This window comes from Coloeus monedula (genome assembly GCF_965178545.1).
Source record: "Coloeus monedula genome assembly, chromosome: 1".
Taxonomy (NCBI): domain Eukaryota; kingdom Metazoa; phylum Chordata; class Aves; order Passeriformes; family Corvidae; genus Coloeus; species Coloeus monedula.
This window is the reverse complement of record NC_138781.1, coordinates 119,054,473-119,082,342: the sequence shown is the minus strand read 5'-3', so window position 1 is coordinate 119,082,342 and position 27,870 is coordinate 119,054,473. Positions and strand designations below refer to the sequence as shown.

At 35.6% G+C, this 27,870-nt stretch overlaps 1 protein-coding gene across 2 annotated transcripts in view; it reads left to right on the top strand.

The window, feature by feature from the left end:
- Positions 1–27,870, top strand: part of RB1CC1 (RB1 inducible coiled-coil 1) — a 68,551-nt gene that overhangs the window by 18,738 nt on the left and 21,943 nt on the right. For both annotated transcript variants that reach the window (XM_082298046.1, XM_082298045.1), the window contains exons 6-14: positions 9,831–10,033; positions 11,203–11,638; positions 15,597–15,767; positions 17,550–17,734; positions 18,679–18,865; positions 18,946–19,027; positions 19,870–19,931; positions 20,945–21,048; positions 23,425–23,551. In XM_082298046.1, coding sequence (XP_082154172.1) covers positions 9,831–10,033; positions 11,203–11,638; positions 15,597–15,767; positions 17,550–17,734; positions 18,679–18,865; positions 18,946–19,027; positions 19,870–19,931; positions 20,945–21,048; positions 23,425–23,551 — 1,557 coding nt within the window. The remainder of the gene's footprint in view (positions 1–9,830; positions 10,034–11,202; positions 11,639–15,596; positions 15,768–17,549; positions 17,735–18,678; positions 18,866–18,945; positions 19,028–19,869; positions 19,932–20,944; positions 21,049–23,424; positions 23,552–27,870) is intronic.

The following is a 27,870-nucleotide window of genomic DNA, read 5'->3' as shown; positions in this document are numbered from 1 at the left end:
ACTGACAATGCCTTCAGTAGCTGGACTGATTGTGTTTCTTTGTTAAAAACTCTCCTAATATTCTTTTCAAATTTTACATTTAAATGGATTAAATATTTTTCATATCTCTAAAGATTATTTAAGCTTCCGTTGGCTGGCAGCAGAATACTTATGTGGAGCACTTCACACAAAATGAATAGTGATACATTTTTTGTCTGGTAATAAAATTTCTTCGTTTCAGTGACAACTTTAATGCAGTCCAGAAGAACATGTAGCACTTGAAGTGGCTGGGGTTTAATACTGTACAGTAGAATTCAGAGAAAAATGTTAAGTGTTGGATGTAGAACAGGGATTTTGGTTTCTTTCTTGGCGTTCTGGCCTGTCAGAAGGGAGGAAGTTCTGCAGAATACTATGACCTTGATGTACTGTGTGATTTAAGGCAAGGATTGAGTCCAGTAGACTTTTTCTCTCTCCCCCACCTGTTGACAGTTACAGCTGACTTTGTAAATAGGACCCTGAGTTATTAGGTGTCTGTGAGTCATATGACTGTCATATAGAGAAGAGTGGATATCAGTGTGAATTCAGCTAAGGAGTAGGAGGTTTTCAGTTGTGCTCTGTGAAGAGTGTGAGGGTTCTGATTTTGCCAGCTGAAACTGAAAGTGCTTTAAAACCATTTTTTGTGAAGTATTAAGAGGAGGTTATAAAAGTAAGCAAGACTGATTGCTTCTAAATACTTAACATTCATTTGATATGAAGGGAGACTGTAGTAATTGCTATAGTCTTTGTGTTTTGTTGAGGGTTATGGAAGGGAAAGGTGATGATAGTCTCGTTTCTCACCGTTATTTTATCTGGTTTCTCTATTCCATGCCCTGTTTTCTGGTCTTAGATTCTTAATTTAGCTTTCAGTTTGGTAAAACTACTATACAATGATGGAACTTATTTAATCCCTCTGGAGTAAGCTTTTTTTATTCCAGGGGTTTTATAAAAAATATTTCTATTTAGACTTGAAAAGAATTGTTGGTACTGGCTAATCTTCCCCCTTTGATTCTGATGATTGTATTAATATGCAGAGCATGCAAGTTTATTGTAGTGTTTATGCTTTTAAATATGTTATTTAGATCTTTACTGGCTCATTCTGGTGGCAGGTCTATAATACTATTAATATTACGCTACAGACTGGAAAGTTTATATAAAGAGAGTGATCTTGAGTTTGATTTGCAAGAAGAAAATAAATCTTTCCATACTTAATGTCACCTATGAGTATTAGTGCAGGACTGGGGGAAGCAGGGGGAGGAGTTCTCTTTAAACATGGATCCAAGTAAAATGGAGGTTTTATTTTAGCCTGCAGATTATTTTCAGGAAGATTATTATTTGTTCCCCACTTTTGACAGTTCTTCCCTGCTTGTAAAATGGCTATAGTGATGGTATTTGTTTTCTCATGAAAAACTTGGAAATTTATTTAAAGATTAAATAGGTAGTAATATTCGTAAATCTGATTCACCTTTGTATGCACAGTTAATTTTATCCAAGATTTTAAATGTTCTAAAGCCATAGGCTCTGTGTTAGGCTGGGAAAATGAACTGAGTACTTCTCTGGGATGTCAGGGGACTGACAAATCTGTCATATGTGATGAAAGACTAGTAAATATTCTGTTGTGATTTTTAGATGTACCAAGGTGTGAAAACTGGATAAAGTAGTGCAGTATTGTACTGAGGTAGTTTTTCTTGATGCCTGCTTGAAACATATTGAGGGAGGACTGGGAATGTGGTTAAAGCATTAATCGTCTCCAAGGTACACCATAAGCCTCTTGCCTGGGAGGAGGAAAGAACATGGGATATTAATCCTTTTCAGAATCAGTTAAGATCTGGAGAGAGGTAGAAAGGCTCTGAACCTCTGTAGTTGTGTGATTGATGCATCCAAAGCCACACTGACAGTACTGTATGGGAGAGTTTCTGCAAAATAGACATTAAAAATCCAAGCTTTGTATTTTTATTAATTCTAGAGAAATGGTAACCTGCTTCACCAGAAAAGCAGAATGGCAGTACTTGATGATGGAGAGGTTTTTGCCTGTGGTAATTATTTAGAGCATTTTAATTAATTAAATTTGATTACTTAATATTTACTACTATTACAGGTGCTAATACATGATGATAATGTTGAGTAGTAGGAAAATAAAGGTTTCATTCTAAATTATTGCTCATGAACAACAAGAAGTAGTGATGTGTAACTTTGTAAAAATAGGGGAGAATATTTGGTAGCTATTGCTTTTTATTTAAGCTGGTATCTGCTCTGCCCAGAGGCTATAGGGTATGATCTGTAAAATCAGACTTGATAAGAAATTATAAACATACAGTGATATATGGGTTCTAATTTTTTTCTTCACAATGAAAGTAGTTCTAGAGCTTCCTTTAGCAAGTATTTTTATGAATCTGTGCCATTATGGCCTCTCCATCATTTTTTCTCTGTCTAAACTTGATCATTATTGACTTAAACTATGCTTTTGCTTTCTGCAATTTTTTTCCCCCATAATCTGTTGTTACTACTCAGGTATAACTAGAAGTCGTGTTTTAGTTCATAGTGGAGGTCCTGGCATTCTTATGGCCTGTTGCATATATATTTGTAGGGTATAAGTATATGTAAAAACAGCCATTTTTCCCCCAGGTAAAACTAATTTCTTTGACTTACAGGTAGCCTTTTTTTAGATTTCATAACTCCTAACCAGAAATCATTCCTGTGGGGAACTTACCTTGTGTTTGGTTTTCCATGGTACTGTGTTTGTCATATCAAGATACAACCATTTTCTATTTCTTTTTATTTTCGTGATTTTAACATCTATTATAGATTTTCTTGTTCCTGTTCACTACCCATGATCTCATTATGTTGAATTCACAGTATAAAGATTAGGTAGCTTTAAAGAAGCTACATCTGTTCCTTAACTCGTTCCTTTACCATCTAAACTGAAATTCTTGCCACAGATTTTGTCATTTGCAATATGATGTCTGTGTTTATATGTTTTTTAAAAAGCTCAGTTAAATCAATTTTCTAAGCCTGTTTTAATTTTATGTCTTGGTATTCTGGTTTTTCTTGGGCTAGAAACTTACTTTTGAGATGTCTCTGCCTGAAGGGTTCCAGGTTGCCTTTTTACAGCTAGCCTGGTCTCCCATCTTTCTTGCAGTTTAGCTGTTCTGGCCTTGAGCTGCAGTATGTGGACAGTGAGGTGCACACAATGTGTGCAAAAAGTTTCATGCACACCAGCTGAGAAGACAAGCTGTTCTCTACACAGTATGTTGTGCAATAAGCGGTGTCGTGTCAGTCTTGTCTAATCTTGTGGTCTTGTAACACCACTGCTTAAAATGATTCCTGGTAGTTTAGCCTTTAGGAAAGGATTATTTATTCTTCTTTCTTTAGTGATATAACTGAAGTTCCCACGTCATTTGTCCCAGAGGGATATTGAAAACTTGGACTTTTGTTAGTGGGTATGTTTCACATCTCATGGGATGCTGCTGCTGTCATGATCAAACTGTCAGTTCCTGTCAGTTCTTCTTTGAGAAGTGGAAATGAGGATGAGAAACTGTGTGGTCATTTCATTTGGTTGTGTAAAACCACAGTTGTAGTCATAGTACATAGTCACAGATTCTTGGTTTAGTTTCAAACACTTCAGATATATAAGCCAAGAAGTATAGTCATGCTTCCTGAAAGCTGTGGATCTACTATTTAGAGAAATGCTCTTTTCTACTAGAAAATTGCTTTGAGACTCTCTGGAAAGAGTTACTTTAAAATACGAATATTCTTCAAGGTGTGTAGTGTTTGAAACTATTGTGTGGCCAAATTAATTTTGGCTAAATTATTTGTCTGTTATGGTATGCCTCAGTGGCAGGGAGGAGAAGAGAGATCCAACAGGCAGAAATTGTGCAGCAAGATTGATTTATTTAATTATTTTACAAACTCTTTTATAGACATTTTTCTTCATAGTCTGATTGGTCAAAGGATCAGCCACCCCTTGGGGTGATTGGCTAAAATCCTAAAACATCCATTGTCAAAATATTTTTCTACTGTAGCATAAACAAAGCTTTGCAAGGTCGCAGGTGTTCATAGTTTATAGAACTTGGCTAATATCTTCCGTGAGAGAGAAAAGTAGCTCACGGGACTGGAAAGAAGCAAGAAAAATTCCTGCTAGCAGCAATATTGTATCCACAATTTGTCTAATAGTCAGACACACTTGTGGCTCCTCCAAAGAAGTCCAAATTTCTCTGTAACTCAGGTTAGTGATCAGTCTCAATCTTTTAAAGTAATTGAGCTGGGTGGGGTAGTATGGAGTAGGTTTTAGTTTATCCTAAGGTATAATGAAGGATCTACTCTAAGGCAGATCTTTCTAAATGCTACTCTAGCATTTTGTTTACCCTTTGTAACTGAACTTTAGATCAAGCTTTTAAAAAATAGATCTGAGAGAAAAGAGTTGGGTGATTTGGAATCAAGCTAGTGGAAGTTAACACTTATCTTAAACCATGGTTTGACTCCCTGACTGTGGTGGTTTATGTCACTTCTCAGTACGTTTTGTGATGGTAAATTCTGTCACTTGACTTCTCCAAACCTACTTGTAATATCAGAGAGAAATGGTGAAAGTAATACTGAAGAAAGTCATTAAGCTGTGACTAACAAAATAACTTTTTCTGTATTATGCTGGTGAAATAAGTATGTTTAAGTAGGAAATAAGTCGTGAACTGTGTGGACAAATATCCAAAGGATGCAGTCACCAAAAATGACCGATATTAAAGAATTATGGAATAATTGGCTGTCTACTGACAGGAGACAAATTGCCATGAAATATCAGTCTCCTTTACAGTGAAGTTAACTGCTCCAATTATAAGTTTTAAAACTGAAATCTTGAAGTGTGTCAATCTAATAGCTTCACTGATGTTTTAGCTGTGTATGCATTAAGATAATGGTCTTGGTTACTAGTTTTGGTAAATAAGGTAACAGTTCCTTGTTGTGAAAGTGTTTATCTGCTGTTACAGTGTATGAGTTTGTGGAATTCTACTTTTAAGGATCATTTTTGTTGGTCTGAGGTTGATTTTTATGGTGATTGAAACCTGTAAGGGAGTCCCTTTTACATGGTTTCAGACACATGGCAGTAGAGGACTTTGATGACTTATTTCCTTCTACCACAGGGTTTTAGAGAATGGAAAGAACCCTGCATTTCCTGAGAACTTTTGTTCTTTAGAGGTAAGTCCAAAGACCACTTAAGACAACAGACCTTTGTCAAATTTTGCTCATTCAGATGAGCAGAATTACGACAGTAGGATGCAAAGTCTTGAAATTAATCCTAAACACTTTGCCAGTTAATTTCTGCATTAGATAAAACATACTTTGTTGCTTCTACTGATTTTTGGTTGAAACCTAGAAAACAGAATTAATTATAATCAGAAGAATTGCCTGAATTTAAGTTGTGGTTCTCAAAGGAAATAATTCAACTAAACACTCTGTTACAATACTCAACCAAAGATTAAAGCATTCTGGTGGTCCCGTGGATTTCTTGAAAAATTGGGTAGGGAAGATGTCTTTATTTACTCTTCAGCATAACAGCAAGTGGGGATTAGTCTGGGTCTCGGTACTCTTATCCTGGTAGTGGTGCTCTTTTAGGTACTCATTCCAGCAGTGCAGTGAAGTGGTTGGTGTTCTAGATATGCTGCTGTAGGCCACTAGGATGAATGTAGCCCTACAAGGCAACTGAAGTTAACTTTTGTGCTCTGTGAACCATTGGGTGTCTGCCAGTAAGACTTGAGTGCATCTGTGAACAGTCAATGACAAAAGCAAGCCTGTTGTTAGGCAGGCTTCATTTTCTGCGCTGGAGCTGGCAAGCTTACTGAGAAGCATTAAAACATATGTTGGATTGCAGGCCTTTACTTCTGTGCCTGACATAATTCAGTTTTTAGAATTTATTCATTTCGCAGAGAGCTGCTTAATTCTTTCCTGCATAGAGCCATACAGTTATTTAAAATTTATAGGTCTAGATTCTTCTAAAGTGGCTGGAGACCTCTCACAAAAATGTTGTCTACGGAGGTAGACAGCAGGTAGAAGGAACAAGCTACATCACCTGAAGCTTTATTTCAGAAGTGATGGAAAGATAAGAAAGGTGCATTTGTGTAGCTTTTAATTTTGTAACTTTAAAGAAAAAAGTTAAGTTACACAGGTACTCCAAAGGAAACAAAACAACTTTTCCACTTTGTTTTCTTGCTGCATGCTTTCACATTTTGAAAGCAGGGTTGACTAAAACAAAACAAATAAAATATGGGTTTAACATAGTGTTCTTGTTGTATGCACTGGTATCTGCTTAGTATAGTCTAAGACTGAAACAGTTCTGGCATGTGGACAAATAGTTACTCCATGTGGTTTGACCTTCATTAGAACCATCTGTTTGGAACCTCCTTAATTCAGAGTAATATTCTTTACTATTTGAATGTAATGAGCTTATTTCATGATATGGCTTAAGAAAGCAACATCAAAAGCAGTATTTGGTGTCTGTGGACTAATTGCATTCAGGTTCATCCATGCAGATGGAATTCTCTAGTTTTACTCCCACTAACTAGAGAGAATTTCCTTGGCACGTGTAAAAATAACTTTGAGAGGATGATAATATGGGATGCTGTTGTAGTACCTTGCATATGTGCCCTGAAATGTGTCTGTTCATTTGTACAATCTGATTTGCAGTCTATTAGCATATGGGTAACTTTGAAAACATGTTACCTGAAAAAAACTACACTATTGAATTTTGATCTCAGAGTTAGCTCAGAAAAAAATATTTTTTCTCTGAGAGACATAGTATGTTTCAATGCTTATGATTGAGATGATTTATGAGCAATATTTATGATGGCTTTCATAAGGGGATTTTTATTTTAATGTCCACATCTGCTGTGTATACCTTAAGAAGCTGCAGCTCATCTGACAGAGAATACCTGGTGGAATACTTAGATGGCATTGGGGTATTTTTATATAATAGTTCCTTTGGGCATATATCTGTTTATATGAGAGATTCCGACACTTATTAGAATGTCCTTCTGTTACAAGGTTTCCGAAAAATTAACAAATACTAATTTGCTGCTCTGGGAAGTACTGTTGTTTGCTCTTGCTTTTCTAGGAGTCAGACTGCTGGGACAGGAGCTCCTGGTTTGGTTAAATTTGAGTGAATTGCCACAGATTAGACTCTTAGATACAGAGTGTCAGGGCTGGTTATCAGTTGTGTAACAAGTGATGTCAATTATGAGGATTTTTTTTTTTATTCTACTTGCAACTTCTGTTTTGTGTTTGAAAGTTTTTATCTGGGGAAACAAGCTTGTTAAAACTAAAATGTTAAATTGGCAACACTTAGGTTCTGAAAGGAGTACCAAACATGATACATCATAAGGCTTCATAGGGCAGCTCTAACTTGTAACTTCTGACTTCTACTGTGAGCACAATAATAGATCTAGCTGAAAAAGCAAACATTGCCCACTAGTTAAGAGTATGTCTCAGGATGGAAAGTTTGGTCATATGAAGCCTAGTGCATACTTCAACATGTTAAATATTTGATCTGTGCTGTGCTAAGTGAGGTTGTCCAAAGGAAAAATAGAACTGACAAAAACCTCTGCTCAGGGCTTTTAAAGAAACGTCTGCATCCAGTCTTTACTTTGCCTCGTTGATACTCATTTGGAGGAACTGCATAAAAGGATTTTATGATTAGTTTTGGTTTTGTAGGTGGCTTCTGCTGTTTTAAACTGTTTGAAACTAATGTGTGGTTTTGTATATGCTCTCACTTCTGGAACTGTGGCTGATAGTGGTTTGGAGTGGTATGGCTCCTCATTTGGAGGAAGGTTGACTTTGAGAAGAGAGTAATTTTTATGAGTTGAAAGTTAAATGTGTATATTTCCAGGATGTGATTAGAATGCAACAGAGACATTCAGTTACCTTTTCAACTTCATTTTTTTGGTGTACTTTTTTGGTATATCCTAGGGTAAAACAGCCTGTCCTTTTGGTTCTTAGTATGATTACTGAGGAAGCAGTAATTCTGCTTTTTTTATATGCTGTGCAATTTGCCTTTGCATAACTTGTATATGAAGTGAATTTAAGAAAGTAAAAAATTGTTCAAGTTGTCAATACTGCATTGGTCAGCTTATGTACATTTAAATTTTATAGCCAAACTCCTCGGGATGGTCTGGAGAAACTGACTTGCAGATTTCAGCATTGTCTGGATACCATTCCAGTTGTGTTATTGGTTGATTTTTGACTTAGGAAGCGAGAGTTCCTGCAGCAATTAAAATAACCATTTTTTTCAAACTGGAAATCATCATTCTCGCATGCACAGGAAGCTGCCAAAGTTCAGAAAACAAGACAAGTAACATCTTTACTACAAAGTGATAGGAGTTTGTAAGAGCAACTTCGGATTTCATTGGAGTTGCATAGATAAGTATTTTGTATATTCACTGTTCATCTGCTTAGCTATCAGTAATTTGAAGGACAGTAGAATTTTGTCAAGCTGCTTGAAACAGGGCTTGGACTTCTGAAACAGGGAGGATGTTCATAACTTTCAGGTTTTGTCAGTATGAATTCTGAAATGTTTGTTTAAAATGTTTGTTTAAAATGCAGTTTAGTGGTTTATTTCAGAAGGTAAGTGTTGTTGGTCCCCAAATTTTTTTGAGTGTGCATATATGCTGCTAACCATGTGTTCAGCAGCAAACGAATTCTGAAATACACAGGTGTGTTAGGTTTTTAACACTGCTCTCTCACTGTATTTTGTGTAACTTGTTTTTCCGTGCGTGGTTTTCTCACATGTATGATAGCACAGGAAAGTTGTGTTCAGTCCTGGTTTAAAAGTGTGCTCAACCTCTTCAAAAAGTGAAGACTTCTTTCTTGTAGGTTTGGTAGATACTAAAACCTAAAGTACAGGTATGCTCAGGAATATATTTTCCTTGGAGTGTGTTATTGGTAAAGTTTTGAGCTTGAAGGATTTATTGCATGACTTTTGTTATTACTTTTTGGTGTTTTAGTACGTCCTTTGAGGGGAACAGCCTTTTACTTAAATTGCTAAACTTAAAATAGTTGCTCTTCCTACTAACTACAACTTTGGAATTGATTATAATGGGCATTGCAATACACTTTTAGTAAGATCTGGTAATTACCATATGTAGGTCTCTATTTTAACTTTGCCTAGTGCAGTTGTAAATTCTCACCCTCATATGGAAGTAAAATGCCTCTGTGTCATCCAGTACTTTAACAGAAAAACTTCCACATTGGTTTGCAGATGCCAAGTTTCAGGGTATGTTTTAGAGTTTTGTGGACACTGTACTGCTGCTCATCATGTTGCATCTGGTTTATTAATCAATAAAAGACTTAAATTATTTGCCCTGCTGTTTCCTCATGCATCTCTTCTTGCATCTGATCCACCTGCACTTTTGCTGACTGTGCAGTTCATTGTCTTGTTCTGAGCTTCTGCTTGGCTCATCAAAAAGGTTCTCCTTATTGGACCTTGATTGTCAGTTTTTTCTATCATATTATTAGTACGAGGGTTATTATTCTTGTGTGTGCCCTGAGTATTTTATGTTAGCAGCATTTAATTAATTTTATAAGGTGGTTTTGGAACTACAGTTTTCACCTCTCTGTTTTGAAGATATTTCTCAATAAATAGTACTTGATTTTTTGTCATCTAATTAACTTCCTTTATTCTTAAATTTAAAAAAGTTTGGTGGTTTTTCTTTTTTTTTTTTGAAGTTTTAAGGTGTACAACTTTTGAGCTATCTAAATGTCATACTTTTTATGTTAAAATCTTTAATAAAGTTACAACAGTAGCTTGATTTGTATTTTGATGATTGTTTTTTCAGGAAATGTATGAGGTTGCCAAGAAGCTTTGCTCCTTTTGTGAAGGTCTTGTACATGATGAACATCTTCAGCATCAAGGCTGGGCTGCCATAATGGCCAACTTGGAAGATTGTACATACTCTTATCAAAAGCTGCTTTTCAAGTTTGAAAATGTGTATTCAAGCTATTTGCAGTCCATAGATGATATCAAATTGAAACTTACACAGTAGGTTTGCTATTAAATTCATTCTTAATCTCCAAATTTACTCTATTTTAAACTTAGTTTTTTAAGTGTTTTATGTCTGGTGCTTATTCTGATTAAACAAGCATGTGTTTGTTTGATTGTGTGTCATGGAGAATATTCTTTTTGTTCTGTGCTAGTTACTTTTTTTAACTGACATTTTTCCTTTCATTTATCAGCACAAAGAAACCTGTATTGAATTATGTGGGAGATAAACTCGTTAATGAACAGCTGCTTAAGAGCTGGAGTCATTCCAAATGTGCACTACAAAAAATGAGATAATAAATTTAGACATTAGAATTTTTAAGTACCTGTTTACACTTTTGAATTAATTGATTTTTAATAACTTGAACTGATATTAAGAAGTACAATCTGTGTTGAAAATATGAAGTCATAACACAAACTTTTGAGTGAATTTGTATTCCTTTGAATGGGATGGGGGGCATGTATCTAGATATATATACTGTGTGTATGTGTGTGTGTGTGTCTGTACTTGTGTCCTGCAAAGGACTGGGTGTTACTTCAAAGAAAATCTTTCACATCTTTGCACTATAGTGTTGTGGTGTTTCTATGAGTGCTTTTCTTTGCAGAATATACATAGATACTGGACACTTAAAAAAATAAACCATAAATATATTTTATCTGTAAAAAAACACCTTGAGCTTCATAGCTTTTACCAAATAGAAACTATTCAAATTCTGCAAAAGTAGTCAGACAGAGAACACTCAAAGCTTTGATAATAAACATTGATATCCATGTGGATAGGAAACATAAGTCCCGGTTGTGTGTTTAAACAAAGAAGTAAGTGGGTGTGACTCAGTTTATCAAACTCTTTTTTTTATTGCAATATAACTTAAAACTTTTATTTCGAGTTATAAGTTACAACTTTTCGTTGCAATGTAGCCATAAGCTTGGAAGTTTAGAAGATATCATACTCAGCAGTGGAAAAGAGCAAAAACTCTGATTTCTTTAGCTCTCTTTCCATGATGTTGGTACTCAGCGCAGTAGTTTCAAAGGGTAGTTGCAAAATAACTTTGAAATCTGCTTCAATTCTAAAATGAATAGCAGTTCATATTGTTATTTTTTAGCTAAGATTTTGTGTTATATTGGCTTCTAGATACTGATGTTTTTTTCTTTTCACTTCTTAACAAAAGCTTGGGTTCTGCTGTTTCTATCATGGCCAAGATACCACTGCTCGAGTGCCTGACAAGACATAGTTACAGAGAGTGTTTAGGAAGACTGGATTCTTCACCTGAACACGGAGGAGCAGAAAGTGAAGAAACTGAGGATGGGAAATCTGCTGAATTGGTGCTTTATCCTGATATATCTAAAGTGAACAGTAAATCAATGTTGGCATCATTTTGCAAGTCAGTTGAACATTCAGCTTTGGAAGGCACAGAGCCTGAAAATGTAAAAGATGATAAGGAATCTGGTCAAAATGCTACTGTCCAGGACAATGAAATGTCAGTAGAATTGAAAGATGATGATCAGCCTTCCTTCAATGTGTCTTTGTTAGACTGGATAAATGTTCAAGATAGACCTAATGATGTTGAATCCCTGGTCAGAAAATGTTTTGATTCTATGAGCAGGGTAAGTTAATAATTTTTTAAAAATCAAATTACATTCCATTGAATGCTGCCGCTTTTTTCCAGATGGAGGTGCTTTTGAAGTGACTGAACTCAGCTCTTTTGTAACTTGTTTCTCAGATAACTTTCGTAATGAAGGCCAAAGCAGAGACCGGGGAGGGATAAGTGTGGGGAAAGTGTTTTATGAGTTTGAGTGTTAAGAATCCGATCTTTAGGAAGATGCATCATTTTACAATGAATGCTTGTTATCTTGCTTATTTCTCAGCTAGCCATTTATTTTGGAAATCCAAAAACTTCTTGTAGTGTATAAGCAAAGTGGTACTACTGTTATTTCGTTGCCTTTTTCATAGAAACTACGTTTATAATAAAAGTAAAGATTTTCTTGGACCAAAATTAATGTTCTTTGAGTTCAAAATAGTTAAGCCTTTATTAAAATATAGAACAAATTCATATGGTCAATTGGGATAAATTTATATTCTATATCTCTGCATTCTTTATTAGCTGATACAGATGTGCTCAGAAGGGCTCAATCAGTCTGTTTGTATTTCTGCTGGAAGAATACAACAGTGCTCACTTTACTTTCAAAATTATTATTTTAATCAGTGAGCATTAAAACCTTTTAAAATTCTTTTGCCTATAGTTTTCCTTCTTTATTTGCTTTCACTGTAGCTGATACTTCTTGCATTGTCTAGCCTTGTTTTCGTATGTATAATATACTATTGCAACACAACACAGGTTGAGCAAAGGAAACAATTTATATTGTCTTTGACACTTTATTTCCTCTCTAAGGTAGGACTGGAAGACTGAATCAGTGATTTCTAAAACCCACCTGTTGTAGAGAACATCATGGTCTGGCCGGTTCTGTACATTGATATTTCAATTGTGTCTTAAAAGTAATTGGAGAATTTGGCTTAATATTAGGGGCTGTCTAAGATTTTAGTAGTACAGAAAAGGCTAAGGAAAAGATTGGACATGACAAGTTTTTCTTTAGTGAAAACAGTAATTGACTTTGTAAAAGACTTCCTATTTTGCTGAAGTCTGAAACAGTCCTCTCTCCTGTTTGTTTAGTAACGCTATAAGGTATTTTCTACTATTTTAAAACAGGAGCAACAGAACGCACTAGGTGGGTTGTGAGACAATAAATTCAATTTCTATGTAGCATTAACAGAACACAAATGTAGTATGTTTTAAAAATCAGTATTTGAAGAGATAGACATTAAACAATTGCTTCCAAATAAACTATAGTGATCCAAAAGACACAAAAATGCAAAGAATACTTTGGTTAAGTACATACTCTACGTTTTTTGGTCAGCTTGTAGTCTTATCTGACACGTGTCACGTATTTTAGAGGTGCTGTCTTGTGTTTTGTCTTTTCTGTCCTTGTCTTATCTAAGATTAGGCAGAAAATTTTCGACTGTTGTAATTGTTTTGTTACTTCAGTCAATTTTTATGTTGAAAAATTATGATTGAACCTGCAAAAAATGAAGTTTCTTTCAGTGTTCTTGGCATAAGCAGAATTGGCAGGTGGGGAAAGTGCTTCAGACAGAGTATTCTGACTCACCAGAGCAGTTGTTATTGATCAGTCCTGGTCCATTTTGGTTCACAAAAAAACCCCAAAGCTTTGAAGTAAAGCGTTCCTGATTCTCCTTAGGAAAACATTTATTTACTCTGTTTTGCTAGCAGCACAGACAAAGGATTGTGTCTTTACTTACCATTGATTTAGAATTAGTTGAAAACAGAAGTAGGCTGCAGCTGAAAAGGAAAAGAAAATCCTAAATAAATATCTTGCAGTTGGGGTGACACTCTAGTATAAAAAATGTTAGAATAATAGAATAAAATGGCACTAACTTTTAAAAATGGTTTTGACTGCATTCTCCCCATGCCCTTTCCTTCTTGGAAATATGAACCATACAAATGGTTTGTGATTGCACTTCTTATTTGAAAAACTGAATTCAGGTAAGATTTTCCTGAAAGCTTAAAGCACCAGAGTAAGAGCTTTATATGTTTGTTACTGGTAGTCGTGACATAACTGGTGTGTTGCACAGAGTGCTGCTAAGTTTCTGATGGTTCTAGCCTCTAGATGTTTCTACAAAATGACACTTCTAATTGCAGAAACCTAGGCTGCAGTAAAAGCACTGGGTAAGTAGGTGCTAACCAGATGTTTTTGTTAAGTGCTGTTGTTGCCACTTACGTAAGAGGCTAGAAAAGGAAGATACTTTGAAAAGATGAAGAGAGCAATATTATCTACCAATGAAAGTAGAGCTGGATCCTACAGATGCAGTTAGGCTAAAGACGGGATGAAAAGAGTTGGATGGAGGAAATAGGCTAGAAAAGAACGAGAGGAATAGGCGTTCTTTGTAAAAAGAGATAAAACACCATTAGTTTAAGAAGGTAAAAAGAGGAAAAAAACACCATATTGTTCTTCAGTATTTTGTTTGTTAAGAAACTCTTCTGGATGCTGCAGTGGACTAATTCAGGATGTCACAGGGAGTACTCCTGAATAGGGTGGCAGTGAAGTGAATCCTGTAAAATCAATCTGGTTAAATACTTCTGTTACTGTTTCTTGAAGATGGACAAGTGACTTGAGAAAAGACCAAGATTCATAAGACATCAAATACTAAAAATTAACCTTTGTTTTCAGAGAATCTTGGATGCATTTTGTCACATTAATAACAGCACTAGTTGTTTATTCTAAGAAGTTTTGGGCTAATTACTAGTTTTTGGTACTTTCCCATTAAGCTGTTGGTTGGTTGGTTTTTTTCCTTTTTTTTTTGTTTGAAGTAACTGGAAGACCTATTCTTTATAGGTGCTCCTTAATTTGTAAATGTTTCTGCTCCCCAGATTCCTCTCTCCCTCCCCCCCAGCCCCCCCAAGAAGGTTGTTTCCAGACTGAAGTGCTGTGTGTGAAAACTTAGTTAAGTGGTAGATTGAGGGGAAAATACACTTTTACTTATGTTACTGTTGAGTGAAATAAATGCTTTCTTTTTTGAAGGTTGATTTGTGTGCTCTGTAAGTGGGATAAAACCTGCATGTTGATGAAAGAAGCCAGTGCTGTGGCAGCCAATGCGACTTCACAAATAGCATCCTTTTCACTAGATTCTCCTATAAGAAAATACCATAACCATTTTGGATAAATTTGGGCAAATTTGTTCATCTTCTGCTAACACCTAATGGTTTTTACTATGTTCACGTCTAATATATTGCAGGTTTACATTACACTCTGACCTTCATAAGGTGTTGCAATTACTTCCGTATGTTGTTTCTAGACGTCTAATTTTAATTTACTACTCTTACAGTGAAGCTTGAAGAGTGACCCTTAATATCTGTGGGCATTGGTAGACTCTTAATGTTTCAAATACTTCTTTCTTTCTGGATAATGGTCTATGAAGGAATATTATGAAATAACTTTTAAAATGTTTCTGTTAGGGAAAAAACCCTCTAGCTAAAAATATGACAACTATACTGTTTTTCTATGGGGTCTTTTCCAGTTGCTTGGAAATTATCTGCTTGTCTAAGTAGTTAGTTAAAACATTTATTTAGTGGGAAAAGATTGATGGCTCTTCAGCTTTTTCTCACTACCCTCCCTTCTGCACTTTCCATTGAGTCGCGTTCATGATTGGTTTTGATTGTAGCCGTATGGACTCTATCCCAGGTCAAACTGCCCATTAGCTATAAAGTGCCTCTTCCCTCTGCACCTCACCTTGTCCCCTCAACCAGTGTCTCTTCCCTTTATAAGGATTCAGATTTCAGTGATAGTCTGGTTGGAGTACTTCAGAAAAATTCATGCTGTGATACAGAATCCTCATACTCATTTACTCAGAGTTCTGAAACAAGATGATAGAAGTAGTCACACATTAGATTAAAAAAAAAAAAAAGAAAAATATTGAGGTTAAAAAACCTCATTTAACTAACTTAAATCACCTTTCAGTGTGTCAGCAACTAATAAACCTTTTTTTTTTTAGCTTGATCCAAGGATCATCCAACCCTTTCTGGCAGAATGTCGCCAAACTATCGCCAAACTAGATAATCAGAACATGAAGGCTATTAAAGGTCTTGAGGATAGACTCTATGCATTGGACCAGATGATAGCAAGCTGCAGCAGACTGGTGAATGAACAAAAAGAACTTGCTCAGGTAATACACAATTGTAGATTCTTCATGTGTGTATGCTGTTAAAATTACAATGAAACAATTGCATGTCATTATGCAAGATAGTTTTCAACGTATCCCACTGGGGTTGGTCAATAAGATGCTATTTCATAATAATTTGACATTTAAATACTGGCAGTTTTTACATCGTGTTGTCATATTTTCACATGGTTTAAAGCTACAGCTAGGAAATCAGAACTTTAGTTGGATATATGGAATAAGAATTAAGTGGATCAGTTTCAATTTTGAAGGGAATATTGAATTCTTGGTAATTTGTCACTCAGTGATACAAGATCAGGGAATAGGTTAATGGTTGATCATCAATCTTGTAGTGAGGAGAGAGAGGAGTGTGCCTTCACTGAACAGTATAATTTTGAGTGATAAGAAATTAGATTAAAGACTATTTAAATATCAAATATGTAGCTCCTATTTTCAAAAAACACTCCAGTGTCATATGAAAGTTATTTTATTAAATACAGTTTCTGTAAAGAGCTTCAGTTAACTTGATAGTTAAGATTGTCCTTTAATACCTTGTTTGCTACTGAAAGTAAATAAAGAAAGGTCTATTTGGCAATACATGACTATGTTTAGATTTTCACCATGACCTTGGAGCTGGGACTCTGAAGAAAGGCATGAGTTTTTTACTCCTGGTTGCACACTGGTATATTATTAGTAGGAATAAATGATCAATCTTGCCTCCCAATTTAGGGGGGAGGGGAGCTAGACCCCCTTTTTGAGGAGGGCAGTGCTGGACTGAGAGTTGTGTAGGACCCAGGCTCCCTGTTGCATCTGGTCTGGTATGTAAAGGTGGGTGCTATCAGTACTTCTGTCAGCATTGTTTAAAAGTGGAGCTTGTCTCCAGAAAAATTCAATGAGTAAGTTTAGAAGCAAGTTTGTGCTAAATCTCGGTCTTTTGGCGTTCATACTGTAGGCCAGTGCTAAATCAAAGGGAATTTAGCACGATGGCTAAGCTAGTCTTCCCATCCCTGTGCTTGGTTGCCCTGTATTGTGAGCAGTGCTTTTAGCTATTTTTTCCTTCTTCACTTGGCTGAAGAGCCTACCTCAAGTTTACCAATCCCACTTTGGAGTGAAAAACCTAACAGTCAGATGGAAAGAGTCTTCGTCACCTTGTTTAAATGCTACTGTAAATTTAGAATTTGTACCTTTTCAAGACTTGGCAGAGACTTCAACTTTCAAATCTTCGTCCTTGCCATTTCTTTTTATAAATTGTCTATTCCTTTACTTAGGATGTAAGGGTGCATTCTGCATGCAGATAAGATGTGTGGCTGTGATCTTGGCTCTCGAGAAGAGCTAGATTTATGTGTGAATTTTTTTATGCAAGAAATACAAATTCTTTAGCCCACAGTAGTCTTGAACATGCTCTAAGTTGATGTCAAATCTTGCAAATGCCAGAAGTTAGGAAGATGGTTGTTAGCAGAAGTTAGAATGATGGTTGATCCTCTCCATCCTAGTAATTATGTTTCTGCTGCATTAAATTTTGTGGTCTTTCACTGGTGTTGGTTAGTTGTGTAAAGTTCTATTAGGGTTGTGTTGGTAACTATTTGGTAGTGAAATATGGAACAAGATTGATTTGGACTGGAAAGAAAGCAACTTTGACACTTGCTTTTTCTTCATATATCATTCTGTTATAATTCTCAATGGTTGCAGTAAGTTTGTTAAAATACTTGCATTCTTAGAGAAGATGTATCACTTTCATGCTTTTTGATTGTCACAAAGCTTGTGTAACAAATGTCTCTCTTGCTCCAGGGATTTTTGGCAAATCAGAAGAGAGCTGAGAACTTGAAAGATCCTTCTGTGCTACCTGATTTGTGTTTGAGTCATGCAAATCAGCTGATGATTATGTTAACTAATCACAGAAAACTGTTAGATATTAAACAGAAATGTACCACTGCCAAACAGGAGCTTGCAAATAATCTGCAAGTCAGACTGAAGTAAGTTAAAACTTTTCAACTTCATGTTACTTCCACTTGCAGGAAGGTGTTTAAGGATTGTGTGTCTTAAGGAAATCATTGAAATCATATGAAAAAGTCAAGAGTGCATATCTTCTAGTGTCTTTGTTAGTATATATTCCTGATTGCTTAATGTTGACTTGTTTGTATTTGTTGTTTCACTTTTGCTTCACTTCTGTCAATAAAGGCAATTTTATATGTTTTTATTAGTTGTGGGATATACCTCCACCTTACGGCTTCTCTGGTGGCAAAGTTGCTGTAATGTTTCTCCTCAAGCACACCAGTTGATTACCTTCTCACTAGTTATCCTGTGGTTTAATTATGTTGGTGTCTGTGCTTGAAATCTACCTATTGACTGTATGATTAAGGGAATTGAAGATGGGGTTACAAGATATGAGAATTTGTGTTACAAGGGCTGTTGCTTGTAGTGCGTGAGTATGTTGTGTGAACTTCCCAAACAGTGTTGTGTTCTTATTTCTTTGACAGCATTCCAACCTTTAATACCTCCTGCTAAAGCTTTTCAATAAGTATTTTTAAGATTTATAAACAAAAAGTAGGGATTTTTTTTCTCAGGATGTATCAGCTTTTTTAAATTCTACTGGAGTAAGTTGTGTTATTACTATTTCTAAGGTTATTTATGCTTAAGAACTTGTCAAAACCAATGTCTTAACTCAAATGGTGGTAGATGTTCATTTTTGATCACTAATGTGGATATTCTACTGTGAGAAACTAATTGGAATCTGCAAGGTGACTACTGAATTCTGAATAGCTTGGTACTTTGTTAGCTTGTTGTTGTCCCATGTGAAATGATGGCATTGTTCATTTCATCCATTGTTCGTTTCCATTCAGACATGTTGCTAATCTAATCTAAATGAAAAAAAAAATTGCTAAGATGTGGTCTTCTAAAGTGTAATCTACTTTTGTAGGTGGTGTTGTTTTGTAATGCTTCATGCTGACCAAGATGGAGAGAAACTACAAGCACTGCTTCGTCTTGTAACAGAGCTCCTAGAAAGGGTCAAAGTTGTAGAGGCTCTCAGCACTGTTCCTCAGATGTACTGTTTAGCTGTTGTTGAGGTTGTGAGGAGAAAAATGTTCATAAAACACTACAGGGAGGTAAGTAAATAAAATTTTGAGACCAAACCTTTGTATCAGCATATAAATTGCAAGTAACTACATGTTCTCCCCTTTCACAGTGGGCAGGTGCTTTAATAAAAGATGGGAAACATCTATATGAAGCTGAAAAGGCAAAAAGGGAATCTTTCGGTAAACTCTTTAGTAAGTACTTTGTCTTTGTGAAATTGACTTGTGTTGAAGTATATCTCTTGTCTTTGTAGTTAAAATATTTTCATTATATTCTAATTTCAATACCCGAAAAAAAAATTTTACTCAAGTAGGATGTGCATGCTGCTCTATTATAAACAAAATATTTTTCTATTAATAAAATCATTCAATTATTTCATATAGATTATCCAAAATAACGTGAAAGTTGTGATTAATGTTTGTAAAACATAAGATTTCTCATTATCACGTTTGGATGCAATTTGTGCTTAAACATGCTTTGTGAGCTTTATTGTTCTTTTAAATAACACTTCTAAAACTGTTACTGAATATTTGGCTACTGCTATGACTTCCTCTGTACTACTCCAGAAAAATCCAAGAACTAAGACCCATGTCTAAAGACCTTCACTAGAAGTTTGTTTTTAAAAAAAATATTAAAAATAACGATTCTGCTCAAAGAATTCTGATTACTTTCTCTGCAAAGTCTGCAACTTATGTTCTGAATGGACAGATAAAATGAGAAAATTGAACAAAAGTGTATCAAATTTTTTTGGAAAGGAGATGAGGAAGATTACAGTGAAAATTTCAAAAATAAGTTGAAGCTTTTGCCTGTGTGAACATTAAGGAAAAAGAGGCTTCCGTGAAGGGAGTTCTGCTTGAATGGTGGGTTTTGCCTGATGTTCTGTGGTCATTTGCAATTTTATGTAATCAACAATATAAGTAGTAGTTCTTTCAAATGTACTTCAGCTCTTAAACTGCGGTAACTTCAATTGGTTTCTCTTGAGACAATGTTGCATTTCTTCCTTTAAATAAGTTGTTTGTTTGTGTTTTTTCTTCAGGGAAGTCCTTTCTAAGGAATCGTTTGTTTAGAGGACTTGACTCCTGGCCTCCATCCTTTTGTGTATGTACTCATATATTTGGGTTTGTTTAATTTCTGTAGTTTCATAAATTAAAAACCTGAGCTTAATTCATTGAAGCTGTATGCCTTTCACATTGCTGTGACACAAATGAAAAAGCTGGCAGCTAGTGTTCTTGCCATTTCAAGTGACCTATATTAACATTGGTTTGTAACAGTGCAGTGGGAGAGGAAATGTCAACTCTCCTTTTTAGCAGTCTTTTTTTAGTCTGTGGTATTGAAAAAAAAAAAATCCTGCTCTTAATGGTCAGAAAAAAGAAGCAAGGAGGAATAATTTGTTCATCTAATTGCCTTGTGAATAATAGAACAATAAAATTAATTGGATGGTAAAAGCAAGTAAAAGGTTTCCATGTTTTCTGATAATCACTGGATGAGTGGAAAAGCATTTTTGTCTCATAATTGGCTGATAACATGAGGGCATTGTAATTCAGCATTGCCTGTTAGCTTTGATTTGATATAGCTTGGTTAATTGAAGCAAGCTAACTCCCTGATTCTAATGTTGCCATCTCACTTTGCCTTTTTAACCTTTTCAGCTTTTCCTTTTCAGCTGTGTTTTATTTTAAGGGTACTTGGAAAATAAGAATGCTCCTCATTTCAATGTTTCAAATACTGAACTGAATTAATATTTGTATGTGTAGCAGCACAATAAATCTTCAGTGCCATGTCTTATCCCTTAACTTATAAACACGTCCATAATGTTTATGAAGCTTGGTAATAGGGAGGAAGTTGGACTAGATGCTCATTTTAGGTCCCTTCCAGCTGAAATACTCTATTCTACTGCTGCCCAAGCACTATGGATAGTTAGTCATTACAAATGTAAGGGGTTTTTTTTAGGGGAACAGGACCAGACATGGTTTCTTAAAAATTAAAAATCTTTTGAGAAAGAGATCAGTTTACTGCTAACTTTTCTGTGTTATTTATGAAGCTCTTTTAAATCCTTCTTTAGTAATCTGATACTTATCTTTACAACAATGTGTAAATTAATATCTTACTTGCAGACACGAAAACCTCGCAGATTTGACAGTGAGCTTCCAGATATCTCATTGAGTGACTTGCAGTTTTTGCAGTCTTTCTGTCCTTCAGAAGTACAGCCATTACTCAGGTAAAGCACCTTTTTACACTTTGTGTGTTACAGAAATAACCCTCCTGGGGGTCCCATTCCCATCAGTTTTCTACCCCCTTAGCTCATTTTCCATAAAAACAGACAAGGGTATTTTCTGATCTGTTACCATTCTTAAGCAGTGATCTTCACTGACTTAATGCAGGTACATTATATGCTCATGCTCTGATGATTTATACATATCTATTCTGTATTGAGATATAAAGGATTTTGAGTGTTCCTTTGAGCTGCCTCATAGCTAAAAGCAAAAAAAAAAAAAAAATCAGTTTTAAACTGAAATAAACTTATAACTATGTTTTGTCAGATCAGAATGAGATTTGATCCTTTTTCTTTTGCTCTTTGTTGTGTGGTGTTCTGGAGGAAATAAAATAAATGTCTTTAGCTCAGCATGAGATCATAGACATCTTCTATATTCAATTACTACTTTTTCTCTGATTTTACTAAACTGATTTTACTAAAAAGTGTATTCTCTTAAGTGCCTCTGCTGTCTATGGAAATCCATCATTTTGAGTAGAAGCTCTATTTATATGTTTCTTACTTCCCAACAATGAGGCAGACATGCATATGCAGACAGGAAAGCTACTGGTTTGTCTCACAAGCAATTTATAGGATTAGTTCCTTATCTGGAACTTGGACTGTTAGCCTGAGGTTCCAGTCTCAGAGCAGTCAAGGGGGAGAAATACCAACTAAAATAATGGGCCAGAAATGGGCAGTGGCAAGTTCTGTTCTGCCTAGGAGGAGACCTATCAGTATGATCACATTCAGATGTTGCATGTATCATCATCCTTCTCCTCAAAGAGATCTGCAGTTAGAGATTTGCTGAGATTACTTTTTGTTTGGTTTGGTTTGGTTTTTTTGCCCCCAAGGCAAAAAGCTGGGATTGCATTTACAAAGGTAAATGCAAGAGGACGATGCTTTGCTGCCATCTGTCAGGTTCACCAACAGTGTCAGCCTAATACCTGTTATTGGTGCATAAGGCACGAGCTGAATTCACTGCTTTTTCACCTGTATTTTGGACTGACATTCTTTTTTTTTAATTCAGAATTCCTGTCTATCTTTATGGTGGTGTTGGTGGAGTTAACAAGTGTAGTGAGCTTAGTCAGCTTGACAATGGATTTGCCATAGGTCATGTTATAGCTGATGTACCCTTTTAAATTCTCTTGTGCTCCTAGGCTTGCTCCTCATCAATTTTGTGGGGAAAAAAGTGCAACTGTAGGATCTTTTTCCTAATGTTTGCCTGATATTTTGATTTGTGAGAATTTTACAACCTTCCTGGTGGTTTTTACTGAGGTCAGGAAGAATTTTGCCCTGCTTTTGTCAGAAAACCAATCACTGACTAAGATGTTTTAGCTGGTTTGAATTGTAGTGACACAGCTTTCCACTTGATGGCAATAGAGGTGGGATTATGTCATATTCCTCGTGGTTTCTGGGCTCGGGGTTGCGTTTGGTGAAAATACAGGGTAGTGGTGAGCTTGCAACTCCAGTGGGCAAAAGCTGTCATACACCTTGGGTAGATGCTGATCTCAGAAGAAACTTGAGAGCAGAACTTTCTTTGGTATTTTCATTTAACATGTAAAGAGCAAGCAATAAGCAAAACTGAGACCCAGCACAAAGTCCTTTTCTATTAGCACTGAACCTCTCAGCTGCATAATTAAAATGATGTTTTAATTTACTTACAATGCTTTCAATCTTCTGAAATTGTGTTTGAGCAATTAATAGAAATCTTAATTCTACAAAAATACACTGGATACCACTTGCCCTATATATTGAATAGAGAGTGCAGAATACATTGAAGTGTAATCTGCTTTTACTGTATTGTTAGTTTAAATGAACTCTTACTTCATGTTTTCAGCTTATCTTGCAACACTTGAAATGTGATCACAACACATTAATCAGTCGTTTAATTTAGGTTACCTATCACGAAAATAAAATAGTAGAGAATTAATTGCTTCTTCGAAGGAAGAGCTGGATTGGAGAGAATCCAACTGGAGACAAGCAATTTGCAAACACAAGTGCTTCAATTAGAGATTTAATCATTTCTGTTACTGTCATTGTAACTCTAGGTACTACTGGGAAATGTTTTCCTTGGGAGGAAAGACTGGAATTACTTGCTCATCTTTGTATTTATTATTATGCACTCCTTAAAAGCTCCCAAGTTTTTAATTTTAAACACAAATACCAGGGGGTCTTAGTAGACTTTTTGTTCTTTATAAAATAAATGAAATTAAGACCTTACCTTAAGTACAGACCTTATACAGAGGGAAGCTTAGTGTTGTTGAAATATACACATAGTAAGTTAATAGACTGGAATATTAAACTAACAGTGTGGTGAAAAAGTAATCCTGTACTATTTTTAAGGGTTCCCATACTATGTGACTTTGAACCTCTTCACCAGCATGTACGTGCTCTACATAACCTGGTCAAGGCAGCACAGAGTTTGGATGAAATGTCACAAACCATTACAGACCTGCTGAATGAACAAAAGGTATTTTTGCTTTTCTTTATCAATAAAAAAGAGAATGTTATATTTAAAACAGTAGAATACTTTCATAATACTGTTTTTGATAAAACACTTTAGAATGCATCTTTGTTTTTCCCAATGTAAAGATTAACTGCGTAAGTTTCCTTTCTAATTGTGAACTAGTAAATATTCTAAGAATATTGAACAGATAGTTGTATTCCACAGATGTTGTAGAAATAGAATTGCGCTGTTTATATTTTTGTTTTCTGTCATTTTCATGCAGTATGTGTGCATTCTGCCTTCATTGCTTTAGTTTGTATTCAGTGAATTTGTTACTTCTCTAGATTTCTGCATTGTTTCTTAGGTCCTTTTGGCACAAGCAGTTAAGAAGATTTTAGGGCTTTGGTTGGCCGTTGTGCAGTCTTTTTCTTTGAGTATAGAAGGAACAGATGGTAAAAAGATCTCTTCCTAGTTTCACTGCCTGTCAAACAGATTCCTTCCCCTAGAAACTGTTTCTGCCAATCATTTTTGCTTCTGTGCATGCAGCCTCTAACTTTCATAATACACCAAATAGGTTCCTTTTAGCTTCTGACTGTGGCTTCTCTCTGGGAAACTCTGGGTGAATTTAGCAATGCTTAAGTTTTTTGTGAAGTTGACTGCTTCAAATTGGGTTTCTTTTGCTGTAGAAAATCAGTAGGTTTTTGGGGGGAGCTGTGCAATGGTCTGTGGTGTAAATTGTATGCACTTGGCTGACTGGAAGCATCTTATGTAACAGCTAAGATTATGGGCATGTTTAATTTTGAATAGCAATTTCCTGCTTAAACCAAGTGACATGAAGTTCTCTATTTTTTTCTCTGGGGTTTGGACAGGAGATTTATTGGAAATCTTTTATTTGTGTAAAATACGAAATCTGGACTGCTCTTTGTTCTGTAACATAGAAAAGGTGTGTCACTTAATTTCCCAGCTATTTTCTCTCTTCATAAAGATTGTTTTTCAAATGAACAGCCATTAAGAATATTAGGGCCTGACCATTGTATTAGCCATTGAAATTGCTGGAAATGAAGAAATTCTGTGAAATCTTGGCATTTTCTGAACGTGCCCTTACAACAGACCTTGCTCTAAAATATAGAAGTTCGCTCCCATCATGGATTATCCTGAAATTTATCTTGTAAGAAACCAGGATAGTGACAGTTGTTCTGATGAATTAATTTTTTCACTAAGGCTTGCAATGTCAGAAGAGTGTGAAATTTAAGTTTTAATTAAAAATACGCATAATAACTGTTGTAAAATAAACAGGAAATACACCTTTTTAACGTATTCGTAGTTTCTCCTTCTTTGTTCAGACATGCTTATCTGAGAAATTTTCATCAGTATGTGTCAGTACAGAAAAAGATGTTTGCCAAATCAGGAAAATATTCTTTCCACTCTTTTCTTTTGCTGTGGTTTGACCAATTTGGATTCTTCACTTACACAGAAATGTCAGATGCTTAGACAGATTTGGATAATTGTCTCTTTTCTTAGAGTAAATTGCATTGCACAGTCAAAGCTGGGCCATTCATGATGTCATCTTGAAAATGCCCATCTCTGTGTGTCATTTCAGTGATTAATTTGAACTCTTTTTGGAATTGGAGCAAACAGATTTGTCAGAGATTTTTTTCTTTTCAAAGACAGTGTTCTTGTTACTACTTGATGAAAAACACAAGGTCTTTCTCCGTGTTTCTTTGCTCTTAAGATAATATAGAAGCGTGTTTTTAAATTATACTACTTTTGCCTGTGTTGAATTACTGAAGTAATTTTTAAAATGTTCCCTTTTTTATCTTTGGTATTGCTGGGAATTCACAGTAAATAATTAGAAGGATGAACAAACATGTAACAATTGTCCTGAAGATGCCTAAATCTTCATGCAGCCACGTGTTCTGGCTGTGAACTGAGAAATCCTCCCAACTTGGTGCAGAGTTGGCAATAACTGTGCAGGTGTTGAGTGTTGCCCATATTATTACTCTTGTACTCTACCAAGGACACACATTCAACCACAGTGTTTCCCTTTCCATGGCAGCAGAAGCCTGATTCTTCAAATTGAACTGGGATAGTGTCTCTGGGTAGCTGGTAGTGCAGCAGTTGAATTCTGTCTTGGTCAAATGGAAGTTCATCCTACTGCATCAGCTCCAGCAACTGTCTTTTAATAGTTGCTTTAGGCAGGAGTGAAAAGTTGTGACTGCGGACGAGCGAGAAAAGAACAAGTCAGAGGAGATCAAACACTGGGGGTGTTGAGTACTACTTTCCAAGTGTCCCTATAACTCTTACTATTTCAGCTTTCAAGTTCATAGAACATTAATGATTATTTTTTACTTTAGTATTACATTGGAGTAGTTAAAGGACAATGTTGTGGGTATTTGTTTAATTTGTTAATACTTTGAAACCTCTTTTCATTTTTAAGACTTTCTGCTTATTCTTTGTAATTTAATAGCCTCACATCAAAGATATTGCTGTGCTCTCTTATTTTCATAATACAAAGTTTAAGCAGATCAGCAATTGAGTTAAAGATGTCCAGGGAAGGCTAAGGTGCCCATAGGATTTGGGTAAGATGATTCAGGTGTCTTCTCCATGTTAGTAGGTAGTTAACATATGCAATCCTTTGGTATTAAAAGTTTTTCTTACAAGAGAAGCTGGCTCTTCAGATCATAAATCTACCATTTTTTCTAGATGAGTTTGAAATTGAAACACTGCTTGTAATCTTTCAGAGAATTGCCCCATTCCCTATGTTTTTTGTAGCAACATAATTAGAACAAGGCATGTAATCCTGCAGTACCTGAGAACTTGGAAATTAGTTCTGCTTTTCTATCTCCATTTTTTTCTTGTTTGCTCTTGACTCTTCTTCCTTTGTTGTTACAGAAATTAGTGTATGATGTGCATACATTGCTGTCTGTAGATTGGAAACAGACTAGATGGCAGGCACAGGCTTCTCAGGGAAAGAGCAACAGTAAACAAAGTCTTTATATAGTTTCAGCCACTCAAAATGTGAGGTTCTCTCTAAGCAGTGATCTGGTACGCTCACTAGACACCGAGCTCACAGCAGCCACTGCTGAGGCATGTAGCATGTTACAGCCCCAGGTCATGAGGAAACAGAGTTCATTATTGTTCCACAGAGTGACAATTTTTTTTGTTTTTTCTTTATGGTATGTCCTTACTCTTTACCTTCTGGGATGATTCTGCAGGGTTGCCAAAATTTATTTGGTATACACCATCTTTCCTTTGCATATGGATTTCTGTAGGACTTTCCGATATTCCAAGTCTTTGAAGTGCTTTTTTTAGTGTGTGCTTGTTGATAGCTGTGATGCTAGTTTTTGTTACTATTAAAGCTCTAGTTTATTAATGGTAGATGCTTGTCACTTGAAGCATGCTTTGAACCCAGGCATGTATCAGCATACAGAGTACCCTTCAACATCTATTTTTGAAAGTTTTTTTTAATAAATAACAAGCTGAAATTAAACCCAAGGGAAATGCTTAAACCTGGCTAATAGAATCATTTAAAAAGGAGCATTTCCCTTTATTTGTCTCATGTCCTGTTCATTTTTCATAAATACAGTATTTTGTATACAATGACCACAAGGTTTTTTTACAATGTATTTCAAAATTATTGTATGATTTAGATTCATAAAGATGTAAAAGCTAGGGAAGCTGAGGTGCAAATGCAACTCTGCTAAACAGATGAGTGTTGAAGATGAAATAGATTCTTCTTAAATCACAGCAAGAATTGTTAAACACACTGTATCTCCATTAAGAGAACATTTGCATGGTACAGAGGACGATGGGGTCTCTTTTTGAGCAACAATCACTGTAAAAGCTCGAGAAAGCAAAAAAAATGGCAATTTATACAGCAGTAGATCAAAGTCTGCCGCTTCTGGGTTTTTTGGAGTTCCGTTGCTGAACATTTATTGCCAAGCTCCACTGTCACCAGTCAAGTGGCTAAATTCAATAGATGGCAGAAATTTCCTTAATAAAAACTAACGTAATAAAGAGCACTAGACACACATTTTAAATGCATTGAGGCAGTATGGATGGTTTAGGAAAGAGGCACGAGCAGGATCACAGAATTATCAGCTGGAGGCGGTGTTGGCTTTTTGAAGAAGAGCACCAGCAACAAATCTCCAGCACTCAGACTGAACATCTTAGAGGAATTTTCTTCTAGAAGGATTCCCAGGACTTTTTGTTCAGCAACTGTTTCTTTTAGACATGGTCACGTTTCTTAGACGAATAAAATCAAACAAGTTCTTAGTGATGAAGGATGGAAGAGCAAGGTATTGGTTGAGCTATGGTGTTACAGACAATGCATCTGATGTCTT